This window comes from Hippocampus zosterae, chromosome 2, assembly GCF_025434085.1.
Source record: "Hippocampus zosterae strain Florida chromosome 2, ASM2543408v3, whole genome shotgun sequence".
NCBI classification, from domain to species: domain Eukaryota; kingdom Metazoa; phylum Chordata; class Actinopteri; order Syngnathiformes; family Syngnathidae; genus Hippocampus; species Hippocampus zosterae.
In genome coordinates this window covers 6,467,964-6,490,356 of record NC_067452.1, presented here as the reverse complement: position 1 = coordinate 6,490,356, position 22,393 = coordinate 6,467,964, and the positions used below count along the sequence as shown (strand labels likewise).

General features: G+C 43.5%; 1 protein-coding gene across 1 annotated transcript; it reads right to left on the bottom strand.

The window, feature by feature from the left end:
- Positions 1-914: 914 nt before the first annotated feature.
- On the bottom strand, positions 915-16,722 carry LOC127595794 (semaphorin-5B-like). The gene is made up of 22 exons (XM_052057600.1): positions 16,563-16,722; positions 11,853-12,041; positions 9,335-9,434; positions 9,222-9,267; positions 9,032-9,094; positions 8,853-8,951; positions 8,540-8,753; positions 8,177-8,462; positions 7,724-7,859; positions 7,422-7,629; positions 7,141-7,348; positions 6,957-7,074; positions 6,688-6,872; positions 5,429-5,572; positions 5,150-5,297; positions 4,841-5,066; positions 4,538-4,759; positions 4,111-4,281; positions 3,371-3,514; positions 2,802-2,837; positions 2,512-2,723; positions 915-2,424 (listed from the first exon to the last, which is right to left on the bottom strand). The coding sequence occupies exons 2-22, from the start codon at positions 11,995-11,997 to the stop codon at positions 2,275-2,277; spliced, it is 3,261 nt and encodes a 1,086-aa protein (XP_051913560.1). The 5' UTR covers positions 11,998-12,041; positions 16,563-16,722; the 3' UTR covers positions 915-2,274.
- Between the last annotated feature and the right edge of the window lie 5,671 nt (positions 16,723-22,393).

Sequence of the window (22,393 nt, the reverse complement as noted above, 5' to 3'; positions counted from 1 at the left end):
TTCACAGTGCAGAAGTACCGGGTTCGATTCCAGCTCCGGCCTCCCTGTGTGGAGTTTGCATGTTCTCCCCGGGCCTGCGTGGGTTTTCTCCGGGTGCTCCGGTTTCCTCCCACATTCCAAAAATATGCATGCCAGGCTGATTGAACACTCTAAATTGTCCCTAGGTGTGAGTGTGAGTGCGAATGGTTGTTCCTCTCTGTGTGCCCTGCGATTGGCTGGCAACCAATTCAGGGTGTCCCCCGCCTACTGTCCGGAGACAGCTGGGATAGGCTCCAGCACCCCCCGCGACCCTAGTGAGGATCAAGCGGTTAGGAAGATGAATGAATGAATGAATGTATCTTGTGCTGACCTGGTCCACGTGTCAAATTTAGACACACACACAGCCAAAAGGTTGCCCACTCCTGATCTACAAGGACAAGTGTGAGCTGTCAAAATCCTGCGGTGGCGCAAGCTCGGCCGCTACTCTTAACCTTGCGTCACAAATCGCCAACCAATTTAGTCTTTAAAACCATGTCAATAATAAAAACGGCTAAACTTGACTCAGAGAATAAACATGAGATTTTTGGAACAAGCAAATCTACTTTTCCTCACGGTCTGAATAAAGTCCTGTATTTGAATGTCGTGAGTAAGCTGTCGAAAACAGCTTACCTCATGCAAAGAAATTGTTTCACCCGACTTGCTATCTGTCTGTCCGTCGTCCGTAGAACCCCGAACAGCACCGATTAGGCTGACTGCCTAAAAATCCTGAGACTGACAATTTGTAATTTTTGTGCTTCAACACCATACATTTTATGAAATATCCCATGGCTCATTACCTTAAATGAAACACATTGCAATATTTCAATTCGAAACACTTTTCTTTATTAAATGCATTTCAGACAGCTCATATAAAGCTGCAGTAGGCAAATTGGATGTTCTTTTTCTTTTTTTATCATTCTCATTTCAAAACTCCCAATCAGGCCAAATAATAGGTCAGACACAACAATAACCCTGAACAAATCCTCTTCAATTCTAAATGCATTCATGTAATCATCAAAACCTTTTGTATAACATCTGTTGTCAAAATAAATGCCTTATCATCAGAGGTGGGCATTCTATCAGACTGAATGAATCAGTCAGTTCGTAAATAAAAGTCACTACTGTATGTCCAGAAACATGTCTTGTGTTTGCTTCCGACAATCTCCTAATCAGTCACCAGGAATTAACCAAATATTAATAGAGAGGATCTGGGTGAACCGCTACATACCTTAGCTTATCTTACGCTACCTTGCTTAGTTGGAACAACTTTGACATCAAGTGGGCGCACACCCACACACCCACACACACACACACAGAACTAAAATTTAGGATAATGGCTCTACAGTGTAACTTAATGTCACATCTATCCATTGATGACAACGTGTATTCTGCTCACAGGGAAATGAGCCAATTTCAGATGATTTAGGATGAGAGGCAAGGTACACCCAGGACTGATTACCTGTCAGTCACAAGTACAGGGACGTGGAATGTACAAAGATTTAAAAGCTTCTGGTTGTGAGAAAACATGTTAACCCCCCTCAAACTGTCCTACCAAAGAACAGGTTCATGTCTCTTGAGCATTACATTATACTAAAATATATTTAAGTGTTCCAAAAGCATTGAGACTATGTAATAAAAAACTAAATGATGTACTATTTACGTCTCTTCAGTCAAACATTCCAGGAAGCAGGATTTCTCCAGGAAAGTCATCTGGTGGGTGAAAAACCAAGAGCATACACTTTCCCTGAGCAAATCATTCATTTGCTGTCATTAATGAGAAAGAAAAGCCTGCGGCTTCGTCATCCTCAGGTCATTCAGTTGTCATCTTTTGTGTTGTTTCCTGCCAGTTGACTTTGTGAAAAGTGTGCTCTGTAGTTCTCAGTTCTTGTCTTTTCTCTGCACGTACAAGTGTGGTTTACAATATGTTTTTTTTGTTTTCATTCACATTTCTCTTCTCTGCAAGTAGCAAAAGTCCAAGACGGGCCAGCATTCCATCCTGTCCGTGAAGTTATGTCTTTCATTTTCTTCTTTTCAGAAATAAAATAATAATAAAATAGTAATATTAGTAATATGCACATGCTGAGTGAATCCTTAGCGGTTTTCTTCTTTTGACTTTGTTTGATCTCTTAGTTGCCAAACAAAATTGCAATTCTTGATTGAGATGTTGGCAAAGTATCCCATGGAATGATATCAGGTCATTTGGGTGTTTTAGCGTCCACAATCCCCTGGAGGATTTTGGTGATTCGGTTTGAGATGTTAGCTGTGCACGTAAGGCCTGCAAGGTGCTTCTGAAGGAAAGTCATACTTGCTCATGTTGGGCGGGTAGTAGGTGGTCGTGAACATGTTGCTGGAAGGGAAGTGGCGGCTAGTGTCGTCATTTACGTGAAGATTGTTCTTGTGTAGCATCTGCAGGGATGGGTTCAGTTTGAGTTACCAAAATATCAACAAACAAATGGAAGATTGTGAAACTGAACAGATTTGACCATGACCCACCACGACTTCCATGGGAATGTACTTCTCATTTTTTGGCGTGGCGTTGTCATGCTTGTTGTATGTGAGGTGGTTGTGCGTGCTGGGGTGGATGACCGCTGACTCTGCGGATGGCCGGCCTAGATGGTGACAGTAGGCGCCGACCATCGCCGACACGAGGGAAGCTGCAAAAAAACTGGCCACGCCCACGGCGACCAGCTGGAACAACGTGAAAGCTGTCAAAGACAAGATGGCTGGTGAGCTCGTGAGAATTATTTTGTGCACAAATTTGAATGATAAGCCGAAAAACTTACTTCCACAGTTGTGGTCCTCCTGTTCAGGCAAAATTACTAAAACGGCACAAATTGAAATGGGTCAGACAAATTATAATGAATATTTTTAGACGGTCACTTTTGGGTTTTTTCACTTTCATCACAGACACAAATTTTATAATAGAACTGCACATCCATTTTCTATAGTGCTCGGCTTTTCCTTGTTATGATTGTGCGTGTGCTTGTCCGTATCCAAGGTGACTTTGGGTGAGAGGCGGGACTGGTCGCCAGCCAATTAGTGCAAATGTAAAAATTTCATTTTGAAATTCTCTGGAAAAGCCCTTAGAATGGCAATAATTTGACGCTGGGGTGGGTTATTTCTCCTCTCGTTATTTGGTTGAGGAGATTATGTTTCCAAATTCTAACAATTCAGAGATTGACCAGCTGACCAGATGGACCGTCAACAGTGCAGAAAAAAACCACACAAAAACAAAAGATCGGTGACTATTTAATGTTCCGTTCTGTCATTAATATGTAACTTTTATTTAATTTTTTATTACCATGGAGGGCATTGACACCATCTGACAGACAAATTATTGTGTGCTGTTTACCTGCCACCTCGTGTGTCTGGCATGGTCTGGCCTGGCTAATGTTACCCTGGCACAAAGTAGCTCCCTGGTTTTCAGCGCAGGAGCGAGAGCGATACTGGAGGCTCTTCTCATCACAGTCCCCCCAGTCTGACCACACACCCCAACCTGATGACCAGAAGGGGGGGAGGGGGGGCGGGGGATAATTACAATCTATCCATGAACCTGTTCAGTGTCATCACGTGGCCTTCTAGTCCAGGGGTGGCCAACCAGTCAGAGACGAAGAGCCAATGTTTTTACTCTGTTGCTGCAAAGAGCCACATCATACCCATCCTCGCGCGTGCGGACGCGCACACACACACACACACACACACACGCACACACTTTTTTTTGGCCAAAGAGATCAACTTTTGAAGCGACCAACTTCCCACGAATGACCTGATCGCGCACGTGTAAGCACACACACACACACACACACACACACACACACACGCCCGCGCTCGCTCGCACTCACGCGGGTGCCCACCGGTGGCTGGTCGTCAGTGAAACAGGTCACATGGAGAGAAATAGCATCTCAAACTCACATCACTCTTGCCATTGAGGGAGAACAGAATTCACGCTGATTGAAATGAAGGTGCGTAACAACACATTTATGGTTCACCCTTTATATCAAAATGAATGAATTAATCTACTCACTTTGCGTGACATTTATCAGTATAAATAATTTGGGCAATTACACAGAATTGGCTCGATGAGTGACGTACCTTCACAAGTGTGTGTATTGCAAAGTGCCTCTTCAGTGTGAAGACCAATACAGATCCCACCTCCATTGGCAGGAGGTGGATTGTCACATGACCTTGTCCGCAGAAAATGGCCACCCCCACAGCTCACAGTACACTGGGACCATGAAGACCAACATGACCAGGCTCCACCCACTAGAATAAAAGCAGTCATACGTGGTGGCAGAGTTTAGTTGACCATATATTCAAAAGGCCCCCAGTTTGCTATTCCGAACACTCAAAAATGTCTTGTGTGGGGATGTGGGGATTGCATTTTCTCCCTGAGCTTGTCGGTTTTCTACAGGTGTTACAGACCTCACCCACCCACACGTACGCATTTTTTTTAGATATCGATTGGCCAAGGTGCATTCACAAAATCCGGCACAACATACCCTGTAACAAAGAATTCTACCTGGGCATGGTTGCATGTTGCAATCTTGATAATCCACGGGGGATCCTACACACGCATTTGGATTGGCCCTGCCCTCTGCTGTTGAGCAACCGCGTTTCCGGGTTCGAAAGCCTCTGGAACATTGCTGGGAACAGGTGGACCATGTTTCCCAAGATTCCCAGTGTGTACCTTTGGGCTGTGACAAAGTCCGGCTACCTGACTTTACCAAGTCATCAACCAGAGCTGGAAGTAAGATACAGAAAATGATTTCTTAATGCGTCCCAGTACCGTCTCAATAAATGCCTTGCGGTCTCTTGTTCTCACAGTCAGTCTGGCAGGTTCCAGAACCATCATTCGGACAAAACCTGCTCTCTATTTTCTTCTTTCCTAACTGAAGTTGGCGGACATCCCTTAGCAATGCCCGACACGTGTATCTGTATCTCTGCTCTTGGCGTGATCCGTCTCGACTGACGTTGACTGGCATCCAAAGAGTCCACGGCGTATTGCGACGCACCTCAGGGCAGGCCTCCAGATTGCAGGTCTTATACTCCTAAACAGCAGAATCAATTGGGTCACTGTTACGGTCCATTAAAACTGAGAATCAAGTGATTCGGAGCACAAGCAACACATTACTGTGGCGCATCCAGGACAGATGTTTCCGTTCTCACAGGTTCTGATCCTGGCATGTACCCCTCCTCCACATTCAGCATTGCATTGAGCCCAGGGCCCCCATGCAGTCCACAGCACTGGTAATGGGCATGTTTTTTTTTCATTGCACAGCCTGAAAACACACAATTCTTCCTAAATAGTGGTGTTTAATGCTCATCATGTGCAATGTGTGTTTATTTTTTCTCTTTTAAAGTCATAAAAGATATTTCCCTGTGAACCCCTGTACGTCTCATTCCTTCTCACCTCTCTTCTCGACCTTGGCCAACACAGATTCGACCTCCGTAGCGAGGTGAGGGGTTGTTGCAGGACCGCTGCCTCACTTCAAAACCGACACCGCAACTGATGCTACAATGGCCCCATGAAGACCAGGGAGTCCAGCCACCATTCCTGATCAGCAGATGGAAAATCAACATACTTTTACATGTGTAATTGTGATCCTGTAATATATGATAGTGTTATTATGTCAGCGTTGATGTCTTCGGTTTAAGTATGAATTTGCTGCATTTGAGTATTCTGTTGAAGGGCCTGCGTGTTTTAACATTTTATTTCAATATTTGAGCTTGAATGCTGTTTTTTTTTAAACAGTTCTTCCTTTGAATGCAGAATTCTTTTTTTGGGGGGGAGGACATGATAAATGGTCATTTACATGCATTTATTTAAATAAATCAACACTTACTCGCGCTGCTTCCCTCTCCCTTCTGTAAACTAACTTGTTTGCTTCTGTTGGAGTCAGCACTCGCAAGCACGCACACACTTACAGTACGGTCCACGATATTTAGTGTCTGTTCATTCTGGGTTTTTTGGGGGATAGGGGCGTATTTGGGGTTAATCTTTGCATGTGTGCAGGAGCCCTCCCCCTGCTCTTTCCTAATTGGTGGCCCCCGTTCCCAATTTAGCTGACCAATCAGTGAAGGGGAGAGTGACCCAATAAGCAAATCATTTCAGGTGTTCCAAGAACTTCAAAGATTAACCACCACTTTTAAAAGGACTCAGTTACAACTGGGTCCTACTTCCCATGGGCTTATCATCTGTGGGAGGGGCCAATGGGGTCAGTTGCCCTGTGAGCTGGACGGCACCCCTGAATACAGTAACTAGCTCTAGCGACATGGAATTTCACCTCACTGGTAGGAAAGGAGCATGAGCTAGTGTGCAAGGCAGAAAAGTTCTGCTTCGATATAGTCGGACTTCCCTACACACAAAGCCTGAGCTCAGGTACCCGTCCTCTTGAGAGGGGTTTGACTCTTATCTACTCACGGGTTGCCCACAGTGACAAACCCACAGCAGGTGTGGGCATTCAGATTGATACCCGGCTTGGTGCTGCTGGGGGACTTTAATGCTAACGTTGACAATGACAGTGAGACTTGGAGGGACGTGATTGGGAGGACCGGGCCCCACAATCTGGTGTTCTGTCACCAGACTTCTGTGTTCATCACGGATTGTGAATAATCGTCCGTTGGTCGTATTGGCTGATATTATCAGTTGCCGCTGCACTTTGAGCTTACCGGGAGCAGTTGGCCACCTGAATGTTTGGACCTTTACAGTCGACCCCACCACATCGGGCCACAGGTCCGTCACATAAACGGGACCGGCAGATGCAACTGCTGATGGAACCCTCACCGTCATTGTGGTTACATGGTTGCCATGTTGCCCATGGGCCAAACCCGCCATCCTGCTTCAGGTTCCTCACCTGAGGAAGAACAAATGTGTGTGTGCGTGTGTCAGAGAGAGAAAGAGAGGCAGAGAGGCAGCGAGCCAGTAGAGTATGACCTACTGGGCACTGGGTGATATTCTGGGTCCAATGGTTCATGTCAGTGCTCTCTTCAATGGTTGTACAACGCTCCTGTTTGTGATCCCAGCCACAGTATGGGTCCCGAACTTCCAGGCAGTCTCTAATTACAACAGGTGATTGATCAGTGTTGAAAATGTGCAGGATTATATGCTAAACATGTCCGTACCGCTCAGTAGGATGGCCGGAGCACCGTTCTAATGGGATTTTCACCAGCCTGTCATCGAGCCCTACAAACAATGATCTGTCACTCTGCAGGATCTGCAGGCTCTTGATTGACCCGACTTGTCCATCAGGAAGGATCCTGAGCTCCTCCAGGTAGCAGCCATGAAGAATAGTATTTGTTGTGGCGAGAGTCTTCAAGATGGTGCCATATTCTGATTGGCCGAGACAAAACAGTCACGGCTTTCATAGTAATCATAACGTAAGTGGGTGTCATGGCTCATTTACCAGTGCCGATGTACATGACTTGATAAAGGGCATCGCGACCCCGCACAACGTCCACTACCAGCTTGGAGAAGCGTACGTTGTTCTGAGTGAGCAGAGGATTGACCGTCACCGGCTGCACGGCATCATGCATTAGAAAGAGCCGCTGAGCATCCTGGAGGTTGCGTTCAGTCAGGTTGCCACCAGTGCCGCCTTCATCCAGCGTGCCACACTGAGGATACGGAAAAAAAGAACAAAAACTTGATGCCGTCCATCAGAAAAGCCTGTCCCCTGGAATACATGAATACACATCCACGTGCGGTTACCTGGAAATTGGGAATGGGATTTGGAGCAGAGAGCCAGGCAGTGCGGGGGTTCTCCTGGTAGCGGAAAGGTCCGTTGAAAGCTTGCGTGATGGCAGTCAGGTTGAAGGCACAAACGGCAGTTGCGGACATGCTGTTGCTGTGGGTGGTTTATCACAGTTATAGGCGGGACAGAAAAACACAATTCCTGCAAATGCATTTGCAAACAAGTAAAAATATGTGCGTAACGCTGACAGAAAAATGACAGAAAATAGGGAAATCATCTCAACTGAATTCAGGCGCATCCTCAATATCAGTGCCATCATTACACTGTGAAATGGAGAAAGCCGAGACTCTGGTTTGTGCTTGGACGCTAATATAATAGAAGTTTGAATGGACGGGTCTTTCGGCACCAAAGCCCATACTTTAGGAAATGGAGTACAGTACAATATTTAAGCAGTATGAAGGATCACTCACACATTAGTCGTGAAAATGCCATAGATCAAGTCCTGCTGTGGTAAGTAGAAGGTGCTCTGTAGTTCGTTGTAATGAAAGGGAATTTCTCCTGAGCGTGAGCAGTTTAGTCGGGCCTTCATGAAGGTAGTCCAGGTGTCCTCCAAGAGGAAACGACCGCCCATGTCGTTTTTACACACTCGGGCCACGCGAGAGAACACCATCTTCCCACAGTCGTTTTCAACAGCAGTTTCCCTCAAGAAGAAGTACGCGAATCGGCCAATGTCATAAGCAGACACAAATTGAGGCTCTAAAGGGGTTGAAGTGATAAAAACAGAAAGGATAAGATGAAGAGAAGACTGGCAGACCATGTGCGTCTTTGTTTACCATTGAGCCACTTGGAGTTGTACTGGGCCGTGCGCAGTGGGTGCATGTTGCCCAGGCTCCTGTAGATGACAGGGTCGCGTCCAGAGAAGTCAATCACAGTGGCAGCGTACAGCTCGCCAGTCTCCGAAATCATGGCGGTGGAGTTGTGGCGGGGGTCGTAGGGGCATCGTGCAACCCCGTTCACTGTGTCCAATGCCTGACTGATGTTATCAATCTGACAGCACATAGGAACGCGTTACCCGTTGCGTATGAATGTTGCTTTTGCAGTCTGGAGGATTTGCATTGGTTGGTGAAACATCAAGATCACACCAACCTGCCTGGTCATACAAACAGGAGTGAAAGCATTGGTCCCACACGTGACAAGCGTGCTCCCGCTGAGCAACAACACCCGTATATAGTTTTGACACTCCTCCTGCATATAAACGTGACATGTGACGGTGTCATTGATTACGTTTTATTCAAGAGACGCTGCTCTGCACTGCACTGATCTACCTGCGACTTCCCCTTGCTTTTGCAGGAGCGCATTGTGTCTTCATCGGGTGTCCATTCTGTTGCCTGAAGCAAAAAACAAACAAACAAACAAACAAACAAACAAACAAACAAAAAAAACCTTCCTGATTTGGGAACATTTCAAACTTGACACAAGCTGTAGCATTGGCAAAGCACAAAACTGCGATTGTACCTGTATTAAGGAGACATTGCTCAAACTAAGTCGGAACAGAAAGTTTCTGTAAAAGACAAACAATGTCATTCAATTTTCAGTTACTTCTCTGCCTGGCGTGTAATTACTTGCACCTCGCTGCCACAATAAGCTGCTTTCTGCTCATGTCCACGGTCAACTGAGAGAAGTCCTTTACTCCTGGGTGTGAGAACTCCGACACCCATGCCTTCAGGCCTGTGATAACATGCAACAGCCAATGGTTAAAAGTAGAAGGAAGCCTGGCCACGCTACCACAGGAACTAATACAATACACTACGATACATTGATATTTGCATAGCGCTTTCACAACAGCTGCAGCTGTAACCAAGGGAACATTTAACATAAAATAACATGAATACAACAGAACACATAACATAAAACACAAAAGAAAATGTACTGTAGTTGGGTCCCCTTTGCGTCACAATTTTATATCTTTTCTGTAGACTAATATGTCCATTCAGTCAGGCGGTCAGTGTGGCTCACTGTAACTCATCGACAAACCCAAATTCCGATGAAGTTGGGATTTTGGGCAAAACGTAAATAAAAACAGAATACAATGATTTAAAAATCCTTTTGATCCTATATTCATTTAAATATACAACAAAGACGTGATTTCATGTTCAACTTAATGAATGATTTTTTATTTTTTATTTTTTATAAATGTTCTCTCACGTTGAATTTGCTGCCAATAACATGTAACCCACAAAGCAGCAAAAGACGTTGAAGGACTGCTGTTAATTGTTTTTTTTAAAGTTTGGAATGTTCCACAAAAGAACAGGCGTGTGTTGTCATTATTTGGTATAATCGGAGCATCCCCGAAGGGCTCACATGTTCACAGGCAAGGATAGGCGTGAGAGGGAGAAGTTTCACCACTTTGCAAACAACTGTTTGAGCAGATAGTCCAATAATTTAAGAACAACTTCTGCTAACCATGCATTCGCACCAATGTGCGTGTACGTACGTCTTCCACACAAAAGTGGGATGAGTCTTCATAAGCAAAATTCAATTTGTGCATATTCTGCGAACACAGCCTCAGACCTTGCATACAAACCAATGACAGACAAAAACATAAAAAACCTCATCTACTACCCAATACACACAACGTATTGAAACTACAGTCATAGATAAACAGTAATAATTTTAACAATAAGAGTAATAACTTAAATCGAGAGTTTGCTATTGAGTTGACTAATGTGCAAATAAAGGAGACTTCTCACGTAACCTCATTCTGTTCACATGCTTGTGCTTATGCTCTTGATCAAGGAATTCCACCTTTGTGCTAAAATATATAACATACTTCACAATCCCATGCGGTCGACCATAGCGGGAAGCTATTTCCCTTTTCATTGCAAACGCTGGTAGGCCAACAATGTTTAGTGTCAATATCTAAATTAATGAGACTAGACGTTTATAGTGGACCTTGACAATCTGTAGTGATGGAGAAGTACACGGAAACTTTAGACAGGCCGGGAAAAAGTGCACTGAATTGCGTTTCACTGGAGATTTGGATCCTTATAAACTACCAACACACACAAACACAACCCTACACACCTGCCCGGCGCCTCAGGTCTGTGGACCAGTCTTTGTTAGAAGTACCAAGAACTAAACTGAGGCTCAGAGGGGATCGAGCCTTTTCTGTTGCTGGTCCCTCTCTCTGAAATGACCTCCCACTGAACATTCGGCAAGCCTTCTCGCTGCCCATCTTTAAAGCCCTCCTCAAAACCCACTTGTATTCTTTGGTGTTCGACTCGGCATGATATTACTGCTTGGTGCTTTCTACCGCCTTTATTACCATTTCGTCTTACTGTTTATTGTGTATGTTAAATCGCTCCATGTACAGCACTTTGTATGCAGCGATGGCTGTTTGAAAGTGCTCTAGAAATACTGTTGACTTGACTTGACTTGACCAACAGCAAGAATGGATTGAGGCCTTTGGAGACACAGGACTGTTTAGCAACGAAAGTTGTGAGTCAGTATTTGCAAAAAAAAAAATCAAATTGATCAGTTTGAACATTGAATGAATCTTTTGTCTTTGTAGTACATTCAGTTGACTATCGATTGAAAAGGATTTGCAAACCATGGTCTTGTGTTTTGACTTACTGTATGTTTTACGCAACATCCAAACTTCTTTGGAATTGGGTTTTCTTGTTCATCCTGAAGGTTTGATGGTGACAAGTGAGGGCTCTCAAATTGTGTGTTTTTCTCATCCAGTGACTCTCAACGGATGAGAAGGGACACACTGTCGCTCGGATGCTACTACTTTGTTATTATGGGTTCGTGATAGACTGTTGCATATACTGACTTTGATAAAAATTTGTAGGAGTGGAACGCTGGATTTAGTCCTTTACTGAGTACTCATTTGAAAATGAGACGGGTTGATATAGTGTTTGGTGTGCACATATTTCCTTGCTCCTTGCACCAACTTTAGTTATAGGGAAGTCATTGATGAGTCACTGAATGATTTGCGTTGAAAGAGAGACTTCTGTAACAGTTTTATAATAGCAGCAGGGGGATTTCAAAAACGGAGGTAAACACAAACAAACAAGCAAACAAAAAAAAGACACTCGTATTGTATGTATTGTGTAAGACACATTTTTCTCAAGATGTCCTCACCTTGGTTGGACACGACTGGATGCTCCTTTCGCTCACAGTCTTCAAGTTTCATAGAGGGCGGCTGGGACAGACACACAAGGCCACACATGAGCAGCACAACACTGAAAGGAGAGAGGGCCCATGCCCCCCACCTTAATGTCACCATTGTTACAACTGCATCCAATCCTCCTTGCGGTGTTGTGGAAGTACCTGCAAAAGCCAAACAAATGCATGTCAATCTTCCCAACAGGGTCTCATCAGTCATATTGAAAGTCCACATCTATTAAAGTGGAGTTTTCACCACCTGCCAGTACATCAGACTGAAACGAGTTCCCTCATGGACCGTCTGCTTGGTGTCCAACCCAAGTCCTTTCATTGTCAGCGGGACTTAGGCAAGGCTATTTCAACTCAATAGCCCAAACCAATGATTTATAGCTCTGGCTATAAAACGTAGCCTGCCACCGACGGCGCCCTTTGTGATTTAGCGAGCACATTCAAAGACCAGCCTGGGCTTGGTGCCATATGGGGAAAGGCGTTGGACCAGGAGGGTTGGTTTTTCACCTTTGAACCATACATAACATGAAGGTTTTTTGGGGTCAGAATACCTTGTGTGTCAAATACCCTCATAGAAAAAAAAAGATGTGAAGATGAAAATGTATATTTTTTTTAAAATGAGCCCACAGGCTTCTTTAGTTTGACCGATATAGCTTTTGGCTCCATAGATTTTGGTTTGGTTAAGTATCCTTTTCGTCAAGTTATTTTTGACTAGTGTTCTGTATCTGTGTTTGGAATCTTGTCATTTCGTTTTGTGGATTTTCGGTTACCAATTTTTCCTTTCCGGTTGCGGGCGCTTTTTTTTGTGTTCTCGATTGGTTTTCCTGGCTGTTGGTCACCAGCGATTTCTGTTTATACCTTGCCGATCATTCGCTTTTGTAATAAGTGGGCAACCATTGACGTTTCTTAAATCGGAAGAAGAAACTGTGTTTTAGGGATTTTTGGTCAATATTTTTGTCAATGTATAACGACTCTGTTTGTACTTTAAAAGGCTCACACTACTCCAAAATGGCATATGAAGAAAATTTGAGGTGTAATAATCAGTGGGCCTCTATTGCCATGTACTACTGCAATCAGAATGAGAAAAGGTGTTTTACTTGATTTTATTTTTTTGTTGCTGTTGTCAATTTAGGACTATTATTGTGAATTAAATACCTTCTACTTCTTTAAATGAGAGAAATAGCTGCTGTAGTAAGTAGTGGTCTACAATTTTCAGGTACTGCTCCATTTAAAAAGAAAAAACTAACCAAATAAACAAATATTATTTGATTTATAGTGATTCATCCACCTACTGTACGTAAGCCAAGAACATGTAATTATTGGAGGGTCACTAACACAGGCGCTAAGAGTCAAAAAGTCAGAAGCATTACAATATAGCCAATCTACAACGTCTCTTAATTTCAAAGTTACTGTAAAATATTTTGATTTTATTATTTAAACAATTGCGGTAAACATGTTTTTGACTCTGTGATTGGCTGGCAACCAGTTCAGGGTGTACGAAGCATTTGTGAGGTTAAAGCGGTTCATATAATGGGTACCGGTAGATAGCCAGATGGTTTTAGACTTGTGTGAAAAAGTATTTTAACCTGTTAATAATTACAACAACAACAAACAAACCAAAAACTTTACAGTGAAGGTTTTACAATGGCAACAGAACGTTTCTATATGTATTATTTTATTTACAGGAAAATAATGTGATATCCAACTAAATCAGATCAGAGATTGAGCAACATCCCAGAATCTATGGTGTTCGGCATTCGTCTCCACTGTATAAAATATGGGAACATTTTTCGGCTCAATGTTTGGAGGAAATGGCCATAATGCTGAGGGAACATGTGACTACCAGAGAAATGGACAGAAAAGGAGGCCAAAAGTACCGGTAGTAGTAGGTTTTTTGTTGTTGTTTTCTTTGCCCAGGAGCTCTTTGCTAAAGCTTAACTAACTTCTCATGCCATGTACCGGTAGCTTTATTTTCCTTTTTTTTTTTCCTCTCTGGGTGGGCTCAAACTTTTGTCACCGTGTGCTACACTGCAGTAATCACTTAGATTCCTTCACCTTGCTTGGAGAGACACGGGGGGCTGCTGAGTTTGTAGAGCTGTCAGAGCTACACAGTACAGAAGGCTCCAACACTGAACATGTTGACGGGGATAAGCAATTTAAATGATTCATCACTGCTACTGGGTGGCCACGTAGGACCACAAACTTCCTAACCAGATGACAAAAACACCATTTTAAATGTGGCCAAAATACATCCAGATGTGCAAGCTATGTCCTCTGAATACATTTCATTTTTCATAATACATTTCTCAATGCATGTATGATGGATCCAGTATAAAAGAGCAAAGGGTTCTGAAGCAAACCTTAAAACAACCACATATTGTGATTTTTGTTTTCCCAACGCAAAGGTGCACAAAACTGCTGAACAGCAAAGCAACATAAAATACAATAACTCCTTTTGTCCATTTTTTTTCTTCACAAAAATCAATTCACGCAAAATGTTAACATTATTGAGGTCTTATATTTGTCCTGCATGTCATTCCAAATCTGCAAAAATATATTAGGCCGACTCAAGTTGTAGAATAGGGCAGTATAAGAACCGGTGAAAGCATTGTGGTCATAGTGAAATAACAACTTAACACTATAAGAACATCGTTATTCGCGGGTGAGAGAGAGCGGTTTGGCATGTGAATAGTGAAAATCTGCATATAAGATAAGATAAGATAAGATAACCTTTATTTATCCCACACTGGGGAAATTTGCAGTCTACAGCAGCAAAATAGGTGAGAAGAAAAAAAACAGTGTTTCATTGCACAAAATAAATGTTTCAGAAATAACTGTACACAGTTCAATAAAAGTGCAATACAAAATATATTTAATTGCTGCCCATTGAAATGTTTTCACACACAAAAAATAACAAAAAAGCGGGGGTTTACTCCTGCCCCCACAACACTAAAACCAAGTATAAAAAGAAAATGTAAGAATAAAAAAGGGGAAAAAAAATCTACAAATGCTGCCAAACCGCGAGTGTTTGGGGGTCCACTGTCGTAGAGGAAACATGGTTAAATACTCCCCCAAATAAATGAATTAAATAAACAAATAAATAGATTTTTAGGTTAGGTTTTTCATTCATCATTGGGCCACTGAGATTGGGGCCAGTTGCCAATTCCTGATCAATCAGAACCTTTTTCAGCAGACCCAACAGTGCATTTGAGTGTTTCACTGTTGCCGTCCTCCACAAGGTTCGACGCCAGACATCCTGAAGCCGTCGAGTCTTGAACACTCAATGTTTGCCCCTCACATTTGAATGGATGGATTTGATATAAGAATGATATAGAATAGAATGCATCATTATTTAGATAGTGCTTTCACAACAGCTGCAGCTGCAAAAAAGCGCTTTCCAGAATAAAATGGAGGAGAGTCTGCGGGTCACCCAACTGAAATAGTTTCCTTTTCTGCCAGAGTGTGTAATATTTCACCGAAATGGCTACTTGCGCTAGGCTCCAAGCAAACGGGCATGCTGAGACACTGAATGCACACATGAAGAGAGCTTCATTAAAATCCAGTCAAGGCCTCTTTACTGGCATTATTTATAACAGGGATATTGATCACAAGTCGTAATGTCCTCATTCAAAAGGGGTTTAATTTGTTCCGCATGGCATCCCAAAGAAAAAAGAGCTGCCTTGGGTCTGACTTTGTATATATGAGCCTTGTCTGAACCAGAGCACTTGGACTCCATCCCAGCATCATCAAGAGGCACAATCCCTCTCTCTGCCCTCAGCCACCTGCCTCCTGGGATCCTGGGATTCCCAAATCGCTGCTCTGTCTTTCCAGCAAAACAAAACTAAAGTCCTCATTGCAACATCGGTAGCCTCCATGTGATATCCTCTGCATGACATGACATAGGTGGAGAGCAGTGGAGTCACGTCATGCGCATAGGAGCATGTTAGGACCTCAGAAGGCATCCAAAGTCTTCCCATTCAAATAATCAAGAGGGGGGAGCGTTTCCGAGGCAGTTCTCAGCTCCTTCCTACCGAGGTGAATGGCCTCTGTGTGCAACCTGCCAACTATCTGCCAATGGGCGCACTCTTTTACAAGTGAATGGACTTAGTTTCGCTACACTTAAAAGGAAACACTAACGGGCCATGGCCGCACAACAACGGGCTTTCGGTCGATTGCCAAATCTAATGATAGCGGTTTGGCAATGGTGAGAGGAGGTCGGGAGCAGGAATCCTAAATAGGCACAGCTGCACTGGACACTTCTTCGCCCATCCTCTTATCTCCCACTTATCACACCGGCCCCACTTCTGTCGCGCTGACTAGCGACAGGGCGCGCATGTAGGGTCAATGGTCGTCTCATTCTGCTGGTTTGATTCAGGAATACAAGTTATCCGGTGTCTATAGCAACTCAAAAGGATGCCCGTGGATCACCTAAAATGTCTCATTGGGAGCAAGAGACCTTGCAAAAGGACACACAACATATTAGGACATCAACAAATGCCTAATTCACATTTTGTCATTCAAGTCAAATATGTGCCAGAGTGAGGTGCAAAATGACCCTGCACAGAGTAGGCGGGCGAGCTGGCGCAAACAGCAAATGTCATGCATGGCCCCAAGCGCACATGCACCGAGAAACACGGGCATTTGGCAAATATGCAAAGAACATTCATAGGAACCTACTTGTTCACCATCACCAACGTAACGCTGCAGGCAAACGGCGAGCGTGGATCCCGCCTCACATGTTGAAGAAAGAGACGAGAAACAAGCGAGAGAAACAAGTTGGGCACACTGGCACGCTGACCGGCCTGAGAGAGGAGTAAAGTGGAGTGTGATAGCGGGGCTGCGGGTGGTGAAGCTATCCTACTTATGCACACTAGACTGTTCCTGAAGGGGGTGGGGTGCGGTGCTGAGGTTATTTTTCAAGTCTACAATTGGGTTTTCAGACTACCCCCTAGGCTTTACGGGTTCACACTTTTTATCCTACTACTCCAAATACTAATTTCATTTTGAGATCAAATACTGTACTTCAAACGCCGGTCATGTCTCCAATTCAATTATTATTTTTTAAAGGAATACGCATTGTCTTCAACCAGATATATACCGTTATTGAAATGCGCTGTTCAAGCAAACGTATTAGGATCAGAGGAACCAAATACGCAATCAGCATTTGCTGCAAAAACCAGCACCAGGAATTTGTGGAACAAATTTAGCAAAATACTGATTATGTGCAGTAGTGCTGCATGTTGTTTTATGACGATGGAATTGTGGTAACAGTAGCGTCTTTGCTGCAGTCACTTGGTTACGTACCCCCCAAGATGACAAACAAAAATGGGCAAAAAATGAGCCAATCATTCAGACACAAAATGAGCTTATGTCAGACTACACAAAACTATAAAGTCTTTATTGAGCCAGGGACTGGGCCCGTTGCAAAGACAAACATTGGCTCAGATAAACAAAGATATCCAATCTGGCCTAAAGGAAGCAACACAAAAACATCTGATTTACTTCAAAAGAATATTGCAACAAAGGGGCATGTAACGTAAATGATACACAGTGTAGATTTTGTAATTACTGGAAAAAAAAACTTTTGCCATGTCTGAAAATTTACATGACAACCGCTAACATGCACAGTTTCTCCGTACATGGCACGGCCAGTTTTGCTTATGCAAGTGAAAACGTAATAATAAAATGCAAATGATTATTCTTATACAAAATCAAACATATTGATTTTGATATGGGTCATTTTTGACCCACTTATGGAAAAGTGTGGAGTCAGTCACTTATGCATCTATTCTAAGGTCTTAATTGCGAGGAGGGAAAAATATATACTCTGGGCTCTTGCGAAAGAGCGCAGTCGAACAATGCACATACATGGGTGTATTTTTATTTATTTATTTATTTGGGGGGGGGGAGTATTTTGCTACACTTTGCACTGGTAAAACTGACTGGAATGAGGACTTTGCATCTTTGTGCATCATTGTGGGATGGAAATAGTCGTTTCCCACCCAATTCTAGTGGCTTCCTTCATTTGCACCAGGGCAGTCGGAGGCGTTGTACATACGAGTACGATTTGCTTGACATTGTGAAAACAGACATAGACTTGCTAGGTTCCGGGCATGACATTGGCAGATAAAGCAGTTGGAGACCGTCTTGCACCCCTGATCATGTGACTGTTGGGGAGGCGGGTATTCAAATATATTTAAGATGAGAATGAATATATTTCGTTCAATTAACTGATTTCTATAATGATTCAGAGTGATTGTCCCACGCTGATGTCATCTCTAATGAAAGCAATACCACGAGAGACGTGGGGTACACCCTGGACCAATCGCCATCCCATATAGACAAACAAGCATTTACACTCGCATTCACATGTCGCATGCATGCTTTTGGAATGTGGAAGGAAGCTGGAAAAACCCACATGGGGCAATCGAACGGGTGGAAAGACTGAAATGCTGAAATGCTATGACAGACGGCCTCATGGGGACAAGCACAGGGAGAACATGCAAAGTCAACACAAGGGTGTTGGAGCCTTGATTAGAAGCCCGAACCTCAGAACTGTGAGGCAGCCATGGAAAACACTCGCACTATATTCCACCTAGGCTGCAAGATTCAATAAAAGGCCCACGCAATTAGAGTACCGGTATGTTTATTTTCACTGTGCAGCCAAATATGCTAGTTGGGGGGGAACAAAACAAAAACGGTGATTCTTGTGCCACAGCTTTTCTTTATAAAGATGACAATGGTCTGTTTGTACTGACACAAGCAGTTATAAATTTAGCAATTACCGTTGTAGTTTCAAGTTGACATAAGTTATTGCAAAGTTAATATTTGCCTGGATATTGAAAATGGGGTGTGCTTTGAAAGGAATAGTCATTGCTACAGCTCTATGTTGACTGCTATTAGACTGTGGTGGCGTGCCGAATATTGTGGGTGCTTAGTGTGCAATGTGTTAATCAGATGTGGCTCCACTTGCTTTGTTTGGATAGAAACTCGCCTTGAAATCTTCTGCTGAAGGCGAGGTGTGAAATCAAAAGCACTATAATTTGTCAGACATGACTGCAGACACCTTTCAACATTTGCAGCCTGTATTAATGAGCCTAATTTTGGTTTATTCATCTCCAGAGAGCTACACGAATCCACAACGAGCAGCAAAGGAGGCCCGCATTGGTTAGCCTGCCCCGTGTCCCCACGCCCACTGACAGAATGAACTTCAATGGCAGCCTTGTGCAGCACACAGCACTCCACTGTGAAACAAGCCTGTGTGTCACCCAGGAAATATTGACTTTAAACGCTTCAAACACACATCTGACTTTGCAAAACAAGATGCCTTAACAAGCTTGGCAGTGTTGGGGTATGACACTCCTGCAGTTGCCGAAATTTATCTGCCTATGCAGAGGTCACACGCATAAATAGATGCACAAATAATGTATCAAAGTTTACTGGAGAGAGAAATTCTGGGAAAAAGGTTTACATAAAGAGTATCCAAAAGTGGGCGCAGGAGGAAGTCATCATGTACTGTATGTTTTCTTCTGTGTAGGCAGGGCTGGCCCTGGCCAATGTGGAGCTCAAGGCGAGATTTCATTTCCACCCCCTCTATCAATGATTTACATAGGCTTACAAGAGAAGCAGAATTTCTTACTTTGTCTTTAATAAGATAACATCACACAATAATAAATGAATTGAACATTTTCTTCATTCATTCATTTCTTACATGGGACAGGAGATGAGAGCCAATCTCTCTTTTTCGTTAATGGATGCTACAGCTTCTTGTTGCTTCAAGCTTAGCTTGTAGCAGACGTGTGCACATTGCAGCATGACGTCTTGGATCCACTGGTGAAAAGGACACTTTGATTCGCTCCTCTTTCATCTATAACTGGCTCAGACAACAAAGTGTATGCAGGAAAGTGGTTAGGAGTGCACGAGTGTCTGTGTATCATGTGTTGTTTTGTATTATTTTGTCTTTTTTTTTTTTGTAAACTGCGGACACCTGCAGCGGCTCCTCTTTGTTTTATATTGAGAGGGAAGAAATGTCATCTGTGCTGTATGTTGTACATACAGTACATTTGACAATAAAGTTTATCCAATACAATCCAATCTTCATTTCATGACTGTTTGGTTAGTGTCAAACAAATCATGCTAGTAACTTGACCTCTCTTACTCCCATTTTTCCCATACTTCCTTTTATTTTATTCCCTGTGCACTGGATCATTTTGGTCATTTGGACATTCTCTGTTCAGTTCTCTGGGTTCTCCGTATTTGCATAGAGCCAGCAGTATACCAATCGGCCAAAAAAGGGTATTTGTTGTTTTCCTTTTTCGTAATGCTGACTGAGCATTGTTTTAAATTTTAATCTGTTATCTTTTTTTGTTGGCATGTTGCTGTAAATGAGAGCAGCTTCTACACTAGAAAGAGATTAATCCATTTATACAAGATTTTTGGGGGGGTGGATTTTATTCAATGATGAATCTTTTTTTTTTAAATTGTGTCTGTTTTTATTTCAACATTCAGTAGTACGACAGTTCATCAAGAAGATTCATTCATTTAGACGGTGTCTGAGCCGCTTATCCTCACGAGGGTTGCGGGCATGCTGGATCCCAGGCGGGGTACGCCCTGAACTTGTTGCCAACCAAGATTGTTACCATAGACAAAAAAACATTCACACCGACAATCACACCAAGGGACAAAAAATAAAATAAAAAAACTACCATGCATGTTTTGGAATGTGCGAGGAATCCGGAGTACACAGAGAAAACCCACGCAGGCATGGGGAGGAGATGTCCACTCCACACAGGAAGGCCAGGGCCTGGAATCGAACCCTGCACCTCAGCAGGGCGGAAGTGCTAAACAGCCAACCATCATGCCGCCCTAGTTGAAAATTAAAATGATGTATTTGTATTTGTTAATGCCTTTTAATATGAATATTTCACTAAAAAAATTGATTCTTTAAAGTGTTGTTATTCAATCGTGGAATTTGATTTTCATATACATACCATTTAAAGTGCAACTACCACAATAATACAAGAATAGTGGCCCGGTGCCCCAGTGGTTAGCGCGTTGACCTGACGTGAAGAGGGTGTGGGTTCAATCCCGGCTCCGACCTTCCTGGCGTTCGCATGCTCTGCCGTGGGTTACTCCGGTTTCGTCCCACTTTCTAAATACATGAGTGGCAGGCTGCTTGAACACTCAAAATTGTCCCCAGGTGTGAATATAAGCGGGGATGGTTGTTTGTCTCTGTGTGCCCTGCGATTGGCTGACAACCGGTTCAGGGTGTCCCCAGCCTACTGCCCGAAGACATCTGGGATAGGCTCCAGCACGCCCCGCGTCACCTTGTGGGGATAAAGCGGATCAGAAAATAGATGGATGGATAATACAAGAATGAATTTAAAGCAGACAACGCACAACGCAGAAGCCGCCCCTCAGCCTGGGCAGGAGCGCTGATTTCAAAATAATTCACCTATCTCCTGTTCACTCATTTAATTGATTATGTTCATTTCAATTTACCCCTGCTTCTTTTTTGCTTTAGCTTAATGGTTAACAGCAATAATTAGTTTGAAAATAATTACAGGATATTCTTCTTCTCTAAATGAATGGATGGATGTTCATTCATCCTCCGAACCGCTTAAACCTCACTAGGGTCGCGGGGGTTGGTGGAGCCTATCCCATCCGTCTTCGGGCAGCAGGCGGGGGACACCCTGAACCGGTTGCCAGCCAATCGCAGGGCACACAGAAACGAACAACCACGCGCGTTCACACTCACACCAAAGGACAATTTAGTGTGTTCAATCAGCCTGCCATGCATGTTTTTGGAACGTGGGAAGAAACCGGAGAAAACCCACGCAGGCCCGGGGAGAACATGCAAACTCCACACAGGGAGGCCGGAGCTGCAATCAAACCCTGTACCTGCGCACTGTGAAGTCGACGTGCTAACCACCGGACTACCGGGGCGCATTACAGGATATTGAAGATGAATTTTCAAAGAGTTTGTCGCTCCCTAGAGGCCACGGTGTCCTTAACATTTGCCTATACTGTACAGTACTGTACTGTAACGGTATCACCTAAGAGTGACATTTTTGTGTGCGTGTATTCACAGGGGTGCAAATATTTTTTTCATGTTTACTCACACGAGAACCAGGAGATTGTTTGGTACTCACTGTGTGGTCTTAAGTAGAGTCTTCCTCGATGTCCTCCTCTGTCACTCCCACTATCATCCGTTTCAGTTGCCAGCATGGTAAATGAAGTTGCTGTAGATCAGGTGATGTTCAAACTCGACCTCAAAGGCCGATGTCCTGCCTGTTTGCCATTTCTCCCTGCTGAAACATAGCTGATTCAATACTCTAATATATATACAGTATGTATATATACACTATAAAATACTTGGGTTGAAAAAAGAACTAATTTGGGGTTACATTTGACCCAATTTCTCTGTTAAAAAAGGACCAACCCGCACTTGTATCAATTTGAGCCCCACCAAAAAAGGGGGTTACAGTGATCCCTCGCCATTACACGGG

Coding starts and splice junctions, on each gene's coding strand:
- LOC127595794 (XM_052057600.1), bottom strand. CDS start 11,997: ATGGTGACATTAAGGTGGGGGGCATGGGCCCTCTCTCCTTTCAGTGTT. Junction 9,435..11,852: donor TCCAGTCGTGTCCAACCAAG/GTGAGGACATCT, acceptor ATGTTATCACAG/GCCTGAAGGCATGGGTGTCG. Junction 5,298..5,428: donor GGCCAAGGTCGAGAAGAGAG/GTGAGAAGGAAT, acceptor GTGTGTTTTCAG/GCTGTGCAATGAAAAAAAAA.